Genomic DNA, 21935 nt, shown 5'->3' with positions numbered 1-21935 from the left:
ATAGCTTTTTGACAGTTCATATGTCAGCTTACTACTGAATTACTGAATGAGATGAGAATAAGGCTGGCCATACACTATACAATTTTCTTATTCAATTTCCTTTAGATTTACCTTAAACTATGTAGTGCAAGGGCCTGTCTGATTACATACAAATTGAAAGTGTTTAGGTTTGACCCTATATTACATGGTTTTGGTAAATCTAAAGCAAAGTTGAACAAGAAAATTGTATAGTGTATGGCCAGCCTAAGATGCAATGGGGTTGATTTACTAAAGGCAAATAGACTGTGCACTTTGGAAAGTGCAGTTGCACTCTGCAAGTGCGCCAGAGCTTAGTAAATGAGGTAAAGCTTCCCTTTGCAAAGAATACCCAATAACTTGCAAGGAAAATGAAAAAAAAAAACCCAGCATTTTAGCTAGCACATGATTGGATAATGCTCTGGATAATGTTCTGGAGCAACTGCTCTTGCAAAGTGCATTGTCTATTTGCCTTTAGTAATCACTGTAAGTACAACATGTCACATATACATTTTGCAGTTTAGGTTGTATTGAATTTTTTTGTAGCAGTGATTTTTTTTCCAAGGGAATAAACCCTTTTTTTGCACTTGTACCTACAGGCAGGGAAGCCATCAGAAATTTGGGCCTTTGGGCCTGGGCCCCCGGGCCTGACCATCAAGTTACATCCTCCTCCTCTGCCTGGGCTTGTGAATGCATTTGATTGAATGCAAGGACACCAGGCGATCCTAGCAACCAATCATTTTGACAGCGGCGGCCAGGGGGACTAGTTGCCAGTGTAGGGGAGGAAAGGAAAAAAGGGGGGGTGTCAACTTGAAGCCTGGGTATCCCTCGGGACTGGGCCCCTCGGGATGCCTGGGCCCCCTACATCTGTATGGGCTGTACCCCCCTGATGGCAGCCCTGCCTACAGGTGAGCCTATATTAAGGCTTACCTGTATGTACAGTGAATATCTTCTAAACCTGCACACATAAGGAGATATTTACACAGCCTGTAGCCGGTGATGTCACCGGCGTATGCACTTAGCAGGGGTGGTATACCATGCCATCCCTTCAGAGCTCTGTGCCGCGGTCCATGACTTTCGCGTGCATGGACAGGAGTGCTGTCATTGCGGTGCGGCCAATCAGAAGGCCGCAGGACGCTAAGGCTGAATGAAAGACCTGGTGAAGATAGAAGTGCCTGTCAGCGGTGACAGGGTGGAGCAGGATGGCTTCGTTCTAAGGTAAGTATTTCATTATGTGCTAGTATGCAAATCCATACCTTGCAGGGTTTGATGGGGTTTACTACCGCTTTAAAAGTAGCATCATCAATCTTCTTTAAAGTTTCAGAACAAGTCTGGACCTGATTGTTTACTGTGAGGAATTTCTTTATACTGACACTTGTATGCAGCAGGCTTTCTAAATGTGAAAGAGACAGCAAGCATCCTACAGTAGGTGTTTAACAGAATTAGTAATTGCCCAAATGATTAGACAGGGAGTAAGGCTAGGTTCCCATCTATGTGTTCCCTGTGTGCCGCGTTTGTGTGGGCACAGCAACCTTTTATTTTTTTTAATGTTCTGCTGTATCTGTGGAAAATGCCAGGAAAAGGTCCCTGCACCTTTTCAAAATGATAGCTGCAAGGAATGAGCATGGTGGTTTAGATGTGTTGGAGACAATAAGAATAAAGGGCACCCCCAAATCTACACTGTGCTTAAAAAAAAATGCTTATGTTTTATTGTACAAATTTGTTAACACTCCTCAGCACTCATTTTCACAGATACAATTAATCTTAAGTTTATGTCATTGAATGTAAAGGGTCTCAACAGTCCATACAAATGAAGAGCTTTATGGACTATTCTGAAACTTGGTAGCGACGTTATCTGCATCCAGGAATCCCATTTTGCATTAGATAAAGCTCCTAAATTTAACCACCATAAATTCCCACATATATTTGTATCCAACAACAGAAAGAAAACAAAAGGGGTAATCATAGCCATCAAAGACACTTTTTCGTTCCAACTAATAAATACTAAAACAGACGCCCAAGGAAGATATATAATTCTGGTAGCGTCCATTGATAACTCAATATACACTATTGTCAGCATCTACGCCCCCAACAAAAACCCTGATTAGTATATCCAGAAAGTCATCAAGAAAGCACAAAATCTTCAGAAGAGACACCTCATTATCTGTGGAGACTTTAACGCTTTGATGGATCCAGTTCACGGACACCTCCAAAAAGGGTCATACATCTAGAACCGGCCTAAGCAACATACTCTAGAATAGATTATTTCATCACGGGCAAATTTCTCCTATTAAAGATCACAGATGCTCGCATCCATAATATTACATGGTTTGACCATGCACCAATCACCCTTGAAATTTACCCAGGTCAACCTTGTTCTAACAACACTCTTTGGAGGAACAACACCTTTATTCTCTCTCAGGAGAAATATTTGTCCATGATGAAAAATGACCTCAAATAATATTTGTTATAAATGATAAAGATATGGTGAATGGTTCAACCCTATGGTGCACGCACAAAGCCTTTGCTATGGGTCTCCTTATCCAATCGGCCGCTAGAGGAAAAAAAAAAAAAGAAAAAGAAATAATACAAACAAGATATTGCCAATATAGTAGAATTACATAAAAAATCCCTCTGAACCCAATTTAGATCTCCAGTTTATTAACCTAAGATTTGAATTACGACCTGTTCTTATAGCAGACCATGAAAAATATCTAAAAAAATTGAACCTAAACTACTACTCCCAAGGTAACAAAGCCGGTAACTATTGGCTTTACAACAATGCTAACAGCAAAATAAAAATAGAAATCCATAAATTAACTCATCACACTTCTGGAAAGGTAGTAATTAACCCTCAAGGAATTGTGAACACCTTCTTAGAATATTACGAGTCACTATACAATTTAAAGGAAGATAATAGTACTCCTCAACCGACCATGAACACTATAATAGCATTTAAGGTAACCTTACCAAAAATCGACCCAATGACCCTAGATCAATTTAACAAACCAATAACAAAAGAGGAAACTCTAAAGGTGATTAAAGAATTACCCAAAAAAAAAGTTACATTATTAGCATGGAAACATATCCTCTTTGGAACTAAGGGTCTGGCACCTAGGACAAAAATATCAATCCCTACAGGCTCAATAAATTATTGTAAAATTCGATTTTCGGTGAATGAATGGATTAAACAGGGCTACCATCTATATAAAAATCTACCTCCATTGTATATGAATACTAAAATGAATAAGATTGGCAAGTACATCTGTTTAAAAGACTTCAATCCTAATAAACATATTGAAATCCCCCCAATTTGGCAATTCTTTACTAGCAATAACGACCAAAAAAGGAAGGGAATTTGCTTTTTCCACGATCTTTTAACCTCCCAATCAAAAGATAATAAAAACTCTCATATGATTAAATGGGAAAAAGATTTGGCTCAAACATTCTCTTGGGATCAATGGCAGAAATCCTTTGTTATCTAGTAAATGTTCTTAGTGTGTTGAACACTGGGATAACTTGCAAAAAATATTAAATAGATGGTACTTGACTCCATATAGGTTGTCAAAAATATACCCGTTCACATCCCTCATATGTTGGAGATGAAATGAAAAAACTGGCAACCTTCTACATATTCTTTGGAGCTGCAAGAACTTACAAAGTTTTGGGAACTCAATATCCTCCTTTATAGCAAATCTTACAGGGAACTTAGTCAAGCTTACCCCTGCCACAGCATTATTGGGAATGAATGTTGATATGTATCCCACATCCCATAGAACCATCGTGTCTCATATTTTGATAGCATTAAGAATCACCATAGCCAGTCTATAGAAATCATCTGACGCACCTAACCTATCAACTATCATTTCCAGGCTAAATACTCAAGCACAATTTGAATTGATGCTAGCTTATAAGCATTACTTCACCTTCACTTTAAGAAAATGGATTACCTGGTTATCTCACCCTAAAGCTTCTGCTTATTTAAAGGAGTGTAACCTTTAGCTATATCCCCAAGTTTGGAACATACTTGATTTTTTTATGTCTTTTCCTCCGCTCTGATATAGTCTACAGATATGCTCAAAAATGTTCCTTTTTCCTTGTTTTTGTTTTGTTGTGGTATCCCATGTAATTGCTTTTCTCTGGTTAACTTGAAGTCCACTCCATGCCTACAAATTGATCCCATCTGGGGTAGGATGGTCAGGGATATCAAGATTTTTATAAAAACTTCCCTTCCTTCCTTGTGTTGAAGTTTACACCAATGTTATCAACTTATTAATTTGTGTATTGTTATTCCTTACAAATTAATAAAAATTGATTGTTATAAAAAAAAAAAAAAAGAAAAGGCACCCCCACATGTCTGCTAAAGAGCAGCACATTTCGCCAGTGGGTGCTTGCAGGTGCGAGAAAGTGTTCTATTTTACATGTATTTCTGCACCTGCATAAGTGTGAACCTAGCCTAACCTTAAGACCGCATTCACTCTGCAGCGGCACGACTTCTGCACGACTTCGGGGGCGACCTGTGAAGTCCCGTGCACCGCGACTTCGACGCGACTTGCACAGACTTCATATAATGAATGTCTATGCAAGTCGCTCCGAGGTCGTCCCGAAGAAGTACAGGACCCTTTTTCTAAGTCAGAGCGACTTGTGTCGCTCCTATTAGAACGGGTCCTGTAGCACTGCATGGGTCGCGACTTGTCAGGCTGACCAGTCACCTGACAAGTTTCGGTAGTGTGAATGGAGCCTAAAGGAGTTTTAAAGTCAGGAAGGTTTTTTTTTTATCTTAATGCATTCTATGTATTAATATAAAAAGCCTTCTGTGTTTACCAGCCTCCCCAGCAACCCCTAATACTTACCTGTGCCCCCTCTCTGTCTAACAATGTCCACAAAAAAGAGGAGACATTTTTTTTATCTTAATGCATTCTATGTATTAAGATAAAAAGCCTTCTGTGTGTACCAGCCTCCCCAACAACCCCTAATACTTACCTGTGCCCCCTCTCTGTCTAACGATGTCCACAAAAAAGAGGAGACATTTTTTTATCTTAATGCATTCTATGGATTAAGATAAAAAGCCTTCTGTGTGTAGCAGCCTCCCCAGCAACCCCTAATACTTACCTGAGCCCCCTCTCTGTCTAGCGATGTCCACAAAAAGAGGAGACATTTGGGCTGACAATCGAGAGCCTCTCACCTAGGTTCAGATCATTTGCTCACCTACCTTTGCTTCGTCAGATGTGGCTACTGAGGTTGGGAAGCAGAGAAACTCATCTACTCTGGTCATGTTCATTAGCCAAGGAAATTGAGGAAAATGAAGTTAAAGGAGCCTGCCTTTGCAGCTGTATATGGTGAGTAAATGGGTACTACACTACAGGTGTATTTATGAATTTTCATCTAAATTAATAACTGATAATCAGAAGGGGTTCTAGATCACCACATTACCATAATAAGGGATGGGGATGACTGGTGATGTACAGCTATGCATGGATGAAAAACTGAAACTATGAATGGCTAGGTTCGAGTACTTAAGCAGTTTGAAGCCCATCTTGGGGAAAGAAAACCTACCCCAACCTGTACTCCCCTCCCCACTTCAGTAATTGTGTTCTATAAAATGCAATTCCAGAGTCCTATTTACTTACTGGAATCGGATGTTGAAGACGAATTCCAGACTGGACCAAAAGTAAGCCAAGAAATGTTCACATCAACAGACAGTAAAATGGACACCCAAAGAAGAATGTCACCACTTTGTAAAATTGCTTTTGTTACTTCCTTGATAAGCCGGCGTCAGAGGTCTCTGCCATGGCCATCAACCAAAAAATTGGCCTAAACCTTAATTGTTGCCCATGTCACCGGTCCATGTGTGAGTTGGATGCAACATTCAACATACTAGTAACCAGGGCCTTTTTTCAGCGGGAACGAGGGGGAACGCAGTTCCAGCACCTCCAGCACTTGGTGCTCGGATGTGCTGGAGAGTCTATTAATACTGGCTGCTGTGGGCTCAATTGTCATTGAGGGGGTCTATTTTTGCAGGGAAGGTCTATTGATGCTGGCTGCTGTGGGCTCAATTGTCATTGGGGGGGGGGTCTATTTTTGCAGGGAAGGTCTATTTATGCTGGCTGCTGTGGGCTCAATTGTCATTGGGGGGGGGGGGGGGGGTCTATTTTTGCAGGGAAGTTCTATTTATGCTGACTGCTGTGGGCTCAATTGTTGTTGGGGGGGATCTATTTTTGCTTAGGATGTCTATTTATGCTGGCTGCTGGGTGCTCAGTTGTCCTTGGTTGGATCTATTTTTGCAGGGGAGGTCTATTCATGCTGGCTGCTGTGGGCTCAATTGTCGTTGGGGGATCTATTTTTGCAGGGGAGGTCTATTGTTTGTTTTCTAAAGCTCAATTGTTGATGGGAGAGAGCTACTGCTGAGGGTGGGTCTATTGTTGCTGGCTGCTGGAGAGTCTTTTGATGCTGGATACTGGGAGATCTATTGTTGCTGGGAATAGTTTGCTGTGGGGGGAATCTATTGTTGCTGGGGAAATCTATTGTTGCTGAGTGGATATATTGTTGCTGTGGGACTCTATAGTTGCTGGAAGGGATCTATTGTTGCTGGGGAGATCTACTGTTGCAAATGGATTTTTGGTTGCTGCGGGGATCTGTAGTTGCTGGGAGGGAAATATATTTGCTGGGAGGCATATATTGTTGCTGGGCAGATCTATTATTGCTGAAGATCTATTGTTGCAGTAAGGGATCTCTCTACACAGCGGATTTGCTTGTTGTAAAATGATCTTGCATAAGTGTGATCATGTGAAAGATGAAGATCAAGCCTCTTTAAGCATTCAATTGGTCAAAGATAGATTGTGTGACCTATGGAACAGGATAGGCCTGTTTAACTGGTAAAGGTGGATTGCTTCTTGAACTATTATGTTATGCACCAGTTAGGGTAAAACTCCCATCTCACAGCACTTGAAAAGTAGTGTTTACATGAGCTTTAGTTTGCTTTGTTAAGCACTCAGTTACTAATAACAGAGTCAATTTACTGTGGCATGTTTTCTTTTTATCTGTAAAGGACAAGTTATATATGGCTGTTGCTTTGCTGATTTTTCTTATATGCACAAATATTTCCTATCCTGTCAACTCTAGCCTTGTATGAATTGAGCAAATTGCTTAAAAAATTGAAATCTTAAAAGTGGAATAAGATGTAGCAGAAGATATATTGATGCAGTCGCCAAATGATTTTAATGCACCGGTCTCAATCAAGCTAGGGACATGGGATCTGTTTGGTTGAATAATTTAAAGCTATCAAATATTGGTCCCCATTTTCTGTGCTTACAGTTTGTAGTTTGGAACAATATGTCCAACATAGCAGCAATGAGATATTCAAACATGCGACTGATGTGCATGTTTGCGAAATGTTTCCCTAAAGCCGACCATAGATGGTTCGAATCTCAGCCTGTTCAGCAGGGTCCGGCCGGGATTCGAACCATGTATGGGCAGGCTGATTGTACCCAAGTTGGTCAACCTGGATGCAACCAGCCTGTCAGATTGTTCATTTGATTGCTGTCAGTGGCCATAGCCGTTAGCAATAATAACTGTGTGTTCTCCCATCTGGGACGTCACCCCTGGTCCCCTCTGCCAAGAACACCATAGCTCCATTGGAGGGACACTGACACTGACTGTGTTGATGGAGGGATTGAGCGATTTTGTTTCTTGCAACCCATCTGTGGATGGTTTTATCCTAGATTTCTCCATTTTATTAAAGCATCTAGTTACCATTAGCTACTGTTATGTGTATGTTTAAGTAAACTACCCCCTAACATCTGTCTGTTTATTGCCAGTTTTAATGCATACATTTTTTCAAAATGTTTTCCTTTCACAATAGCTAAAAATATTTTCTAATATATACAACATATTTTATTGATACAGTTATTTCTGGTGGCGGTAGTCTGGGCCCGGGACAAGGGGGGCAGTTGACTCGGGCTCAGTTTTTTCATATGGGGGCACCATGTGTTCAGCTTTGCCCTCCTCATCACATGCATGTTTTTTTTACCAGCAGCACCAGCAGAAGCTGAACCTGGAACCCATGCACCTCATCCCGCTCTTCACACAGCTTAAAGCCAGCCAAAACACAAATCTCCCCTGTTTTAATTGGTGCTGTTGCCCCCATCCAACAGCATGGTGTCTGTTATGTGCAATAAAATCTCTCTCTACACCGTGTTGCTGAAGTGTAGGTGGAGCAGTTCAATGTGCCTGGTGATCAGGGCTGGCCCAAGACATTGTGCTGCCTGGATCCAAGAATAAAATGCTGCCCCCCCACTCCCTCAAAAAAAAAAAAAAAAAAAAAATCACGCCCACCAAAAGGCCCTCACATCCATTATTTTATATAAATATAAAATTTTGAAAATATTATATATACTATTATCTTCTTCAATAACTCACCACTGAACCGGTCCACCAAACACCCACTGTCTGTCTTCAGTCCTCCTGTCACTCCTGTGTCTGCCGTGCCCACTGCCCTAGAAGATCCAGCCTGCCCTGCTTGAGATGGAGTGCGCAGATGTTTGACGTCATTGCGCGCACCATAATCACGTGAAGGATCTTCCCCAGAGGAGACACTTTGCCTCTTTATACTCATCAGTTTTCACTACGAGTGGCAGTATGGGATGGGGCAATGCCACCCATAACGCGACACACAAAACTGCTGGAAAAAAAAATCTGCCATCAATTTGCCGCCCCTCTCAAAGCGCCGCCTGGGTCCAATGGACCCAGCGGCACCTATGGTAGGGCAGGCCCTGCTGGTGATGTTTTGTTGCTGGAGCCTAGAACTATCAAACTCCCAAATGGAGGAGGGCTGACAGCGCTGCAATCGTGTAAGAACACCTCAATTCAAGAGGCTGCTTGAAATTATAAACTAAACAACTGCAACTATCTAGAATTTTTATCACAATTTCCAGCAGGTTGTGTAACAGACTCCTTGTGTCAGGTAAGTGGAATATGCCTGTAGTTCCTGTATTTGAAAAACATTTCTCTGGTGGAAGCTACTGTCAATATTGGCGAGACCCCCTGGTCACAACACTTCCCACTATCTCTATTACAGTGCCCCTAATAACAGTGCCTCACTAAAATCCACCCCCTCCCCCCAGTCACAGTGACACCCTGACAACTGAAATGTCCCTTATACCACCTCACCAGTCACAGCACATCCTTACCTTGTCACCGTACCTCCTAGGTCACAGTAACTCTGAACTCAAGCCCCCCTCCTTCTCATACCTATATATCGACCCGCCCCCACGCACAGTCCCTTTCACTCCCTTTCTCCCCCCTACTTCTTTACACTGCCCCCCCCCCCCAAGTCACAGCATCTACATTCCACCTCAAACAATTCATTCCCACCATACCACCTCTTCTCTGATATGTATACCCCCTGGGGGGGGGGGGGCTGGGGTGCAGTTTGGCATTTTCACCATTGGCGCTGAAAACCTTGTCCCTTGAGGTAGGTAAAACAACACCTAACCATTTACCTGTTACTTAAGTGGCTGTGGACCTTCGACATGAAATATGATCAAAGCATATGCTTCTATAGTGTGTACTGTCTCAATCCAGAGCACTAAGTGTAATTTCTGGCTGCTGCTTCATTCCTCTGCTATCTGCGTAAGTGACTTCTGACAAGTTTTCCTGACACCAAGAAAAAAAGGTGACGGGAGGGAGCTCCAGCACACAGCATGTGATTGACAGCCTCAGCTCCTTTCCTGTGTGCAGCATGAAGGGGGTGTGTCCCTTCCATCCAATCAGCTTCCAAAGCTCTCCTCACTGAGCTCAGCAGTATGTCTTTATAGCTCTTCACCACCGTTTTCAGACAGCTCAGGCAAGCTTTAAAATATTCTAGACTTTGAACAGCTGCAGAGAAGAGAAGACTGCAGATAAACAGGTCCAACTTATGTAGAAGGATTTGTTTTAATCTCTGTAAACCACCTGAGGCCAGTACCCAGCAGGAGAGAGGGGCCAGGAGCACAAAAGAGGAACCCGAGAAGAGGAGGATCCGGGCTGCTCTGTGCAAAACCACTAAACAGAGCAGGTAAGTATAACATGTTTGTTATTTTTATATATATTAAAAAAAAAAAAAAAAAAAGACTTTAGTATCACTTTAAAATAAATTAAATAACATTTTCATTGAAGCACGGCATATGGTACTCTGGTGTAACCATTTCTGGACCGGAAGGATTTACCCCTTTAATGACCAGGCCATTTTTTGCGATACAGCACTGTGTTACTTTAACTGACAATTGCGACGCTGTACCAAAATAAAATGTAAGTCCTTTTTTCCCACAAATAGAGCTTTCTTTTGGTGTTATTTGATCATCTCTGCGATTTTTATTTTTTGTGCTATAAACAAAAAAAGAGCGATAATTCTAAAAAAAAAAACAATATTTTTTACTTTCTGCTATATAACATTCCCAATAAAAAAAAATAAAAAATCTAATTTTTTTCATCATTTTAGGCCAATTTGTATTCTGCTACATATTTTTGGTGAAAAAAAAAATGCCAATAAGTGTATATTGATTGGTTTACGCAAAAGTTATCGCATCTACAAGCTAGGGTAAAGATTTATGTCAACTTGTTTTATTTATTATTTTTTTTTTTACTAGTAATGGTGGCGATCAGTGATTTTTAGCGGGACTGCAACATTGTGGCAGACAGATCGGACACCTAACTGACATTTTTGACACTTTTGGGGGGACCAGTGACCAACAATACTATAGTAATCAGTGCTAAAAATATGCACTGTTACTGTACTAATGACACTAGCAGGGAAGGGGTTAACACCAGGGGCGATCAAAGGGTTAAATGTGTCCCTAGGGGGTGTTTTCTAACTGTGAGGGGGAATGGCTTGCTGCATGAACAAATAGGAGGAACACAGAATCCCTGTGTTCATAACTGACAGAACAGCGGTCTGCCGTGTTTTCTCCACAGGGAGCGATCGTGGGTGCCCGGCAGCAATCGCGGCTGCTGGACCCGCTGATTGGCTCCTCCTGTGGCCAATGCATGTGCGCGCGTGCCCCCGCTAGCAGTTCCACGAAGCGACGTACAGGTACGTAGTTTTCAGGGAACAGAGCCGACCTGCCGATAAAAAACTACGGCGGCTAGTCAGCAATCACTTGTTGACCGCCCTACAGCAGTTTTACTACTACAGGGAAGCAGCTGTGCGCCAGATCATGTATATCCACTTGCCGTCTGAGTACCGTAGTACTACTGCGACAAAGTGGTTCGTTATCGTCTGACGACGTAGACCTACGTCATCAGACACTCCCCTTTCTCGGCGGCACGCGCCGCCGGAGGCTCGCTCCCGCTGTATTCAGTCACAGCGGGAGTCGGGCCAGGGGAGGAGCAGCGGCGATCGCCGCCGCTCTTCCCCGATCGTCGGGGATCTAGTGTGGAGATCCGCCTGCTTGTGTAAACACAAGCGGGCGGATCTCCCAAGTGACACGCAGGGTCAGATTGCAGGGTTCAGCATAGCTGAACCCTGGATCTGTCCTTGTGTCACTCAGTCACCTCCCCCCACACACGTTAGTAAGCACCAGGCATACATTAACCCCTCCCTCTCCAATAAAATTAACCCCTTCCCTGCCAGTGTCATTTTTACAGTAACAGTGCATATATATAGCACTGATTACTGCAGTAATGTCACTGGTACCCCCAAGAGTGTCAAAAATGTCAGTCAAGGGTCCGATCTGTCCACCGCAATGTCGCAGTCCCGCAAAAAAATCGCAGATTGCCGCCATTACGCGTTAAAAAAAAACACCAAAAATGACAGAAATCTTTCCCTTTGTTAGTAAACGCAATAACTTTTGCGCAAACCAATAAAAATACGCTTATTGTGAATTTTTTTACCAAACATAGGTAGCAGAAAACAAATTGGCCAAAAATTTTTAAAAATTTTGATTTTTACATTTTTTTGGGGGAAATTTCATATAAAAAATGTGAAAAATATTGTTGTTTTTTCAAAATAAACGCTATTTTTTTGTTTATAGCGCAAAAAGTAAAAATCGCACAGGTGATCAAATACCACCAAAAGAAAGCTCTGTTTGTGGGAAAAAAAGGACGTAAATTTAGTTTGGGTATGGCGTCGCACGACCGCGCAATTGTCAGTTAAAATCGCACAGCGCCGAATCGCAAAAAGTGGCCCAGACGTAAGACAGCAAAATGCTCTTGTGGTAAAGTGGATATACATTACAACTCTTCCTATATAAAGTCTCTATATTTAGTCTCTGTATATGCTCCACTTCTTCCTCCAGCTCTCACTTGCTTGCAGAACCCACCTGGATCACTCTATTAATATCTGACAGTCAGATTAAAAGCACTGGCCCATTACAGGCAGGAACCTGAGGCCCTGTGGTTGTGTAGCAGAATTTCAATGTCCAGCTTGCATCACTCCTGTGACTACTGATCCCATCACCACCTCTTCAGGCAGTGCTAACCCACCTGGCTGCATAGCCCCTTTCCGAGCCCTTCAGGCTAACCTCTCTAGCACAGTCCTCCAGATTGACACTCATTAGCCCACCTGGCTGACTCTCAGGAGATCTCCCAGCAATGCTGACCTGCTCCCAATGTCCTCTCTCCTTGCTTGTGTGTATCCTGGAAGGTCTTCTTTTGTGTGTTTTAGTAGGATCCTTCCAGCACCCGAGCCCCACCCCAAGGTCACCCTCCCCAGACTAAGGGGTACCCCGGAGGGTCACCGACAGCCTTCTCCATCTTCCACCTGACTGCCCCTGCTGGCATGGCCCATGTCTATTTATGATGTAAGCTCTGTCCCCTGCCGGCCCAATGCTGGGGATCGGCCTAGGCCTCAAAAATTTGCATGGCTCTTTACTCCCACTCTCCAGCTCTGGAAGTTTCTACAAACTTCCAGACCAGGGGGAAGTGCCAGAGAGAGCTGCCAGATGAGTCATCCAGCCCTGTGTCACTGAATCCTGACCCAGATTCATAGCTCAGGCTTAGCCCTTTTTTATCTACATTAACAACAAACCTATCTACATCCAGCACACATACTAGAGGGTGCTACATCGTTTATATTTTTGTTTTTATGTACCTCTGGTATCTTTAAATTTAAATGCGCATGTGTTTTTGGTTTTCTGATGTACCTATTGTTATCTTACCTGCTATAGATGGACAATCTCGATAGAATGGAACATGGTAAAAAATTCTTGTAGAACTCTTACTGTAATATTGAACAGCTTTCTACTTGAGATATACTGTATGTACCTGTGAACATTTTCAATACAAACTAAAGGAACATAAATAGTATTTTCATTTTGTGCTGCTCAGATACAGTTTAGTTTCGCTTTACCTGTTCCATTTTCTATCCATTTTTTGTTAATTGGCCTTAAGATTTTCCTTAAAACTCACAATATAATTACATTTTGTTTCACTTGCATGAATTAGGGTGACCAAATGTTTGAATAAAAATAGTGGAAAGTGAGGTAGATTTTCTTAGGTTATTTGTAAAGTGGTATTAAACCCAATATCAAACATTTATTATATTGCCGCTTACCATTTCTTAGATGTGATGGCTGCATTAGTTTTTTTTTTAATTTACTTTCTTTCTTTTATTTACTGGTGATCCATCCAGTAAGCCTGTTGCTTGTCTACAGTAAAGAGGAAGCTCTCCAGCAGAATGTATCAGTTATAGGGATAAGACAAGTCATTTAACACTGACGGAGGTGCTTAGTAAGCTTTGTTTTACGTACAGTACGTAAAACGTTTATCCCAAAAGGAACAAAACGGTGTGCTTTAACTACTTGTGGACCGCCCACCATCTTTTTACTGCGGCAGGGTGGCCCCACTGCGCCGGCTCACGTACATGTATGTGATCTGGCATTTCCAGATAGGGGGCAGGTGCGTGTGCCCATTACCCGGTCTGTGCTTTCATTTGCTACAGCACAAGTCGGTTAAAAGGTCCCAGCCATTGATTTATTGCTGGGACCTGCTGATAGACAAAGGGAATAAGCGCCGGTTCACATTACCGCGACGCTACTTGCAGGGGCGACCTCCGAGATCGCGGTGCGAGCAGCGCGCCGCGACCTCGGAGCGGCCGCCACGGACTTCATAACATTGAAGTCTATGGCGGTCGCCTCCTGGTCGCCCCAAAGAAGCTCCGGACCCTTTTTCTAAGTCGGAGCGACTTGTGTCGCTCCTATTAGAACGGGTCCCCAGTGTGAACTAACAACACAAGGCTCTGTACACGGATCAGAGATTTTACTAAGATCAGCACAAATTACATATTACATTTGACAATTTCATGCCCCCAACTTTGTGGGAACAGTTTGGGGTTGGTCCTTGGCATGGAGAAACTTGACTGGCCTGTCCAGAGTCCTGACCTCTTAGAGCAGAGACTGCGTGCCAGGCCATCTCATTCATATCTGTTCCTGAAGTCACAAATGCGCTTCTGGAAGAATGGTCAAACACTTCCATAGACACACTCCTAAACCTTGTGGACAGCCTTCCCAGAAGAGTTGAAGCTGTTCTAGCTGAAAAGGGTCGGCCAACTGAATATTGAACCCTTTGGACTAAGACGGGGATGCCATTAAGGTTCATGTCGGTGTAAAGGCAGGTGTCCCAATACTTTTGGCAGTATAGTGTATGTACAGTATATTCCATTGTACCATTTACATCTATCAGAAAACACCCACTACTAAGCTGCCCAAAAGGACTTTACTTAACCACTTGCCGACCACTCACATGGAGCGTACTGCGGCAAAGTGGCTCGATATCGTCCAGCGACGTAGACCTACGTTGCTGGACTCCTCCCCTTGTGGGCGGCGCGCGCGTGCCGTCGAAGCCTCGCTCCCGCTGTATTCAGACACAGGGGGAGACGTATAGCAGGAAAATCCTCCGGTCCTAAAGTGGTTAAAATATTATTTACTGAAAGTTTTCACAGAAACAAAGAAATGCTGCACTCTAGACAGATATGTAATGATAATATATTTAAATTAAAGCGGGTGCAAATACCTCAATGCCTTTTTATATCAGCTTTTTGCGATTAACTACAGCAGTGTTTAGATAAAGAAAAAGAGTGACAGCAGAGGCTGTATTCGTGCGCTAGTGTTGTCAGTTTAAAGCCAGACATATAGATCAACATTCAACTGGTTCAGCAGGGACCAGCCCAATTTCAATCCATGTATGGGCACCCTGATTGTACAAAAGTTGTTCTAGCGAATTGACTAGTGTACAACCAGCCTGTTGGGTTTTTCTGATCTTGGTATTCTGACATTGGGGAAAGCTCGCCACAGTCAAAACACAATGGCACAGCAGAAGGATATCCGATGTGGATGGGGAAATTTCCCTAATTTTTTTTTTTGTTCAATGCCGTGGTTGAACAAAAATTAAAAAATGAATGTATGGGCTGCCTAATACTGTAAATATGCTTAGAGGAGAGCACAGGGATCGCTGCATTCTGTGTGTTGCTGCTCCTTTATTGCCCAAGGCAGACAGGTGGCACCGAATTCTTTAATTGTGAAAGTGAAGTCATCTCAGATATTTTTACTGTTTAAAACATTCACATAAATGTCCTCATGACCTCAGACTAGTAATAGGAAATAGGAAAGTTTTGAGTAAAAAAAAACTGAGTACAAAAGAGAGACGCCTCTAAGTGTAGCAATATGGTTAAATTTAACCACTTGCCGACCGCCGCAAGTACATTAACTGCGGCAGTCAGCCCCGTACAGGCAAAGTGACGTAATACTACGACTCTCGCCTGTGAGCCTCTAGGGGCGAGCGCGTGCCGCTGGAGGCGCGCTCCCGCTCCCAATCCCCGCTCCCTTCCCCGCTCCCGCTCCCGCCCCCCGCTTCCGTCCCCGCTCGTTCCCTGACATGTCCGCGCGTGTGACCGGCAGACCAGTCACTCGCGATCTCCCGGTGGAAAGGGAGAAAGGCAGGCGGCTGATGTAAACAAAGTCGCCTGTCATTCTCCCTGATCTAACTGCAGAGATCATACGATCCTGTTATGTAGGATCGTATGTCTCTGTGGTTACATCACTAGCCACACCCCTTTACAGTAAGACGCACGCCCCTAGGGACACACTTAACCCCTGCATCACCAATAAAGTTAACCCCTTCCCTGCCAGTGTCATTTTTACAGTAACAGTGCATATGTATAGCACTGATTACTGTAGTAATGTCACTGGTACCCCCAAAAGTGTCAAAAATGTCAGTCAAGGGTCCGTTCTGTCCGCAGCAATGTCGCAGTCCCACAAAAAAAAAATCTCAGATCGCCGCCATTACTCGTTAAAAAAAACAATAAAAATGACAGAAATCTTTCCCTTAGTTAGTAAACGCAATAACTTTTGCATAAACCAATCAAAATATGCTTATTGCGATTTTTTTTTACCAAACATAGGTAGCAGAAAACAAATTGGCCAAAAATGTTAAAAAATTTGGATGTTTACATTTTTTTTTGGGGAATTTCATATAAAAAATGTGAAAAATATTATTTTTTCAAAATTGTCGCTCTTTTTTTTGTTTATAGCGCAAAAAGTAAAAATCGCACAGGTGATCAAATACCACCAAAGGAAAAAAAGGACGTCAATTTAGTTTGGGTACAGCATCGCACGACCGCGCAATTGTCCGTTAAAGTCATGCAGTGCCGAATCGCGAAATAGGGCCTGGTCAGGAAGGGGGTAAAATCTTCCGGGGCTGAAGTGGTTAATGAAGGTATAACTTTTAGCAACTCACATGGTTGATGATTAAAACAGAAACATCTAAGAATGCAGGCATCCGGGGTAAAGCTGTCCACATAGACCATAGACCCTCCTCCGCACCGATGTTATCCCTTTCTACGCTGCGCTCCACGAGCACTTCAAGCCTCGCTTTCAGATCGCTCTACTGCAGGGTAGTCTTCCCAGTCCTGATTGCAGACTGGCGGCGGTGAGAGGCAGCAGTGCGGAGGATGGTCTATGTGGACAGCTTCATCCCAGATACCTGCATACTTAGATGTGCCTCTTTTAACCTGTTCCCGACCGCCCGCCGCCTTTTACTGCGGCAGTGCGACTCAACTGCACAAACCGACGTAGACCTACGTCGGTCGTGCACCTGCAGCTAGGGGGCGAGCGCACACACTTGCCGTCTGACACCCGCGATTTCTCCCCGATAAGAGAGAAGGATGGTCAGCTGTTGTAAGCACAGCTGACTGTTCTTCTCTTTGGAATGATCACAGAGCCCCTGTGATCCTGCTATATAGGATCACAGGTCTCTGTGGTCATTTCACAAGCCACGCCCCCCCCCCCCCCCCCCACAGTTAGAATCACTCCCCTAGGCTCGCATTTAACACCTTGATCACCCACAGTGTTAGCCCCTTCCCTGCCAGTGTCATTATTGCAGTAACAGTGCATATTTTTAGCACTGATTACTGTAGTAATGTCACTGGTCCCCTCAAAAATGTCAGTTAGGGGTCCAATCTGTCCGCCGCAATGTCGAAGTCCTGCAAAAAATTGCAGATCGCCGCCATTACTAGTAAAAAGAAAAAAAATACTAAAAATTACCTAAATCTTTCCTGTAGTTAGTAGACGCGATAACTTTTGAGCAAACCAATCAAAATACGCTTATTGCGATTTTATTTACCAAAAATATGTAGCAGTAAACAAATTGGCCTAGAATGTTAAAAAATTTTGATTTTTAAATTTTTGTTTTTTGGGAATGTTATAGATAGATAGATAGATAGATAGATACAACTTTATTGTCATTGCATAGTACAGGTACACAGCAACGAAATGCCGTTTAGCATCTACCAGAAATGCAAAATGTAGCAGTCGTGCAAGAGTGCAGATAACCATCTAACATATTTACAAATTAAAAAATATATATACATCATATACATACATACATATATATATATATATATATATATATATATATATATATATATACACATACATTATATACACAGATGAGTGTGAAATGTTGGGCAGAATGTACCGTAATGATAAAGATACATACAAATATAAATAGTGCAGATGTACTGAAGAGTGAAAAGAGATATACTATGTAGTATGTACACGTATAGTACAGAGGTTATATACAGTCTTTTGTTTGTGTTTGTTTTGTAGGGATCAACGGTGTAATGTTGAGTTCAGTAGTATGATGGTGGATGGAAAAAAGCTGTCCCTGAACCTGCTGGTTCTGGTGCGCAAGTTTCTGTATCTCCTTCGTGATGGAAGGAGGTTAAACAGTTTATGACTGGGATGCAAAAATATAGCAGAAAGTGAAATTTATTTATTTATTTATTTATTTTCAGAAACGTCGCTCTTTGTTTGTTTATAGCGCAAAAAATTAAAATCACAGAGGTGATCAAATACCACCAAACGAAAGGACATCAATTTTATTTGGGTACAGCGTCGCATGACCACGCAATTGTCTGTTAAAGTATCGCAGTGCCGAATCGCAAAATATGGCCTGGTCATTAAGGGAGAAAATCTTCCAGAAGTGGTTAATCATCAACCATGTGAGTTGCTAAATTTTGTACCTTCATAAATGTAACCATATATTTCTACACTTAGAGGCACCGCTCTTCTCTTTTATACACCGTAGCTCTTGCTGGATTTTGCTTCTAATCCTCTTGTGGAGGTTGCCATTTGTGGATGGACATTTTATGGTTACACAACCTATCACATTGCTATAATCGTTTTATATGGACTATAGACTGAAAGGAGTTGCAAAGTCAGAAGATTTTTTATCTTAATGCATTCTATGCATTAAGATAAAAAACTTTCTGTGTGCAGCAGCCTCCCCAGCACCCCGTAATACTTACCTGAGCCCATCTCTATCCAGCTATGCCATCCGGGACTTCCCCTACTTATTGGCTGAGATACAGCCACACCATTGGCTCCCACAGCCGTCAATCAAAGTCAGTTAGCCAATCAGGAGAGAGAGGGGGTGGGGCCGAGCGGCAGCTCTGTGTCTGAATGGACACACAAAGCTGTGACTCTGCTCAGGTGCCTCCATAGCAAACTGCTTGCTGTGGGGACACTCGACAGGAGGGAGGGACCAGAAGCAGCAACGAGGGACCCGAGGATCCAGGCTGCCCTGTGCAAAACCAACTGCACAGAGGAGGTGTGTATAACAAGTTCTTTTTTTTTTTTTTAAACGAGACTTTGCAATCAATTGAAGGCCTTATAACTAAATGGTTGTGGAACAAATCATCTGAGTTTCCATTATTTTTTATTGGGAAATTCGCTTTGATATACAGTAAGAGTGCTTTGGATTACAAGAATGTTTCTGGAACAAATTATGCTCGCAATCCAAGGTTTTACTGTAGTAGTAAATGCTTGACACAGACTTCCAGCAATGGTAGGGAGTGGCTCGGTTCGCACTGAGGCGACTTGTCAGACGACTTAGTCACCTGACAAGTCGCGCTTCTTTCAATGCAATGGAGCTGTTCTAAAGTAGCTCTGACTTAGAAAAAGATTCCTGCACTACTTGGGGGCCACTTCGGAACGGCTTGCATTGACTTCTATTAAAGAAGTCGTTTTCAAGCTGTGCTTAAGTCACGCTGTGCAATTCGGTTTCAAAGTCGGGCGACTTTGAAGCCGCCTTAGTGTGAACAGCGCCTAAGTAGACAAAACAATTTTGTTTAATTTGGATAGAGTGGAGATGGGTTTGAACAACTGTCAGGTTTTTTATTGCTGTCTTGTGTGCCCATTAGGGGGAGTCACCCTCTCTATTTGTTCTCAGTGGAGTGAAAGTGAAAGAAAAATTTTAAGTGCTGGATTGTCACCAGAACAGGAGTAGGGGAAATCTGGTCATTTCTTGGGATTCTGTCTTGGCTATAGGATAGGAAGAAAAAATGAAGAAAAACATTTTGAATTTAGTTCCACTTTGAAGCGTTAGTTCGCCTTTACAGAAAAAATAAATAAAAGTGAACTAACACTGTTCACCCTCCCCACACCCTGGTCCCTGCTTTACTTTCCTTTGGAGATGCTAAGCTGTCAATGCCCACAAAGTCGATCCAGCAGTCCATAGATTCAAAATCCCCACTCTTCTCTTTTCTGTGCAGTGCTTCCAGGACAAATCACATGATTCACTATTATGGCAATGACCAATCTGAAACACTCTAGTGTGTTCCAGAAGCGCTGCATAGAGAGGAGGGAGAAGAGCTGGGATTTCAAATTCCTGAACATTTGAAGTGGCTCCATGGGCATAGCTCGGCATCCCTGGAGGTAGGTATAGCGGGAATCCGGGGGGTGCGTGGGGATAGTGTAAGGTTTAACCTTTACCATTTTATTTTCTGGTGAACCAACACTTTAAAGTGATTCTAAAGGAATGATTTTTTAAAAATTTTAAATAAACATGTTATAGGTTTTCACAGAGCAGCCCTGATCCTCTTCGTTTTGGGTCCCTCGCCAGCAGTCCCGGATCCTCCCCCCTGCCGAGTCCCCCAATAGCAAGCCCCTTAACCATCACTGACTGTGGAATCTTCACACTGGACCTCATGCAACTTTGATTTTGAGTCTCTCCACTCTTCCTCCAGACTCTGGGACCTTGATTTCCAAATGAAAATCAAAATTTTCCACAGTCCATGATAATTTGGGGAGCCATGTCACCTGCTGGTGTTGGTCCAATGTGTTTTATCAAGTCCAAAATCAGCACAGGAAGTTCTAGAGCACTTCATGCTTCAATCTTCTGATCAGCTTCATGGAGGTGCTGATTTCATTTTCCAGCAGAACCTGGCACCTGCCCACACTGCCAAAAGTACCAATACCTGGTTTAATGATCATGGTATCACTATGCTTGATTGGCCAGCAAACTCGCCTGACCTAAACCCCGAAGAGAATCTGTGGGGTATTGTCAAGAGGAAGATGAGAGACACCAGACCCAACAATGCAGACGAGCTGAAGGCCGCTATCAAAGCAACCTGGACTTCCATAACACCTCAGTGATGCCACAGACTGATTGCCTCCATGCCACGCCATATTGATGCAGTAATTCATGCAAAAAGGATCCCCAACCAAGTATTGAGTGCATACTATACTGTACATGGACACAGGGCCAGACTGGGAATAAAAACCAGCCCTGGAAATAATTTCATACCAGCCCCAGTAGCGTAGCGTGAGTTGTCAGCACCCAAGGCAAGGCAAGTAAATTTGCGCCCCTAACCAGCGGACATTTAGTGCTTTCTGGGTCCCTACCACTCATACAGAATTAAAACCCCTTATGGTACACTTTAGGATTTACTACCCCTTCTCTTTGTTCTCGTTTCTTTCCCTTTTATCTCTCTCTATCCTAATTTCTTGTTACCCCCCCCCCCCCCCATCTCTCTCTATCCAGCTTTCTTGTTCTCTTATTCTTTCTCTCCCTTTTTCTTTGTTCATCCCCCTCTTTTCCTCTCTCTTTTGTGAGAGTGGCACAGGCTCCAGGGACAGCCCAGCTGGGAGGCCACAGGCTCAAGGAACAATCCAGCTGGCCCCCCTCCCCGCTATCTAATACACTGCTGACTCCCCTCCCCGCTATCTAATGCACTGCTGACCCCCTCCCCGCTATAGAATACACTGCTGACTCCCCTCCCCGCTATCTAATACACTGGTGACCCCCCCCCCTTCATGCTATCTAATAGACTGCTGACCACCACTCCCCACTATCTAATACGCTGCTGGCCCCCCTCCCCACTATCTAATATGCTGCTGACCCCCCCTCCCTGCTATCTAATACGCTAATGACCCCCCTCCCCGCTATATAATACACTGCTGGCCCCCCTCCCTGCTATCCAATACGCTGCTGGCCCCCCTCCCCATTATCTAATACGCTGCTGACCCCCCCTCCCCGCTATATAATACACTGCTGACCCCCCCCGCCCTGCTATCTAATACGCTGCTGGCCCCCCTCCCCGCTATCTAATACGCTGGTGACCCCCTCCTTCATGCTATCTAATACACTGCTGACCCCCCCGCCCTGCT

General features: G+C 43.3%; 1 protein-coding gene across 1 annotated transcript in view; it reads right to left on the bottom strand.

Annotated features, from left to right (window-relative positions):
* The window catches only part of LIN28A (lin-28 homolog A), a gene marked incomplete at both ends in the record, with an annotated part of 109175 nt that extends 90372 nt beyond the window's left edge, over positions 1–18803 (bottom strand). Inside the window, one exon of the mRNA XM_082248059.1 lies at positions 18794–18803. Coding sequence (XP_082104185.1) covers positions 18794–18803 — 10 coding nt within the window. The remainder of the gene's footprint in view (positions 1–18793) is intronic.
* Positions 18804–21935: the final 3132 nt, after the last annotated feature.

Source organism: Pelophylax lessonae (assembly GCF_965119305.1).
Source record: "Pelophylax lessonae genome assembly, chromosome: 2".
In the NCBI taxonomy this organism is placed as follows: Eukaryota; Metazoa; Chordata; class Amphibia; order Anura; family Ranidae; genus Pelophylax; species Pelophylax lessonae.
The sequence above is the reverse complement of the archived record's forward strand: the minus strand, read 5'-3'. Positions and strand labels throughout refer to the sequence as shown.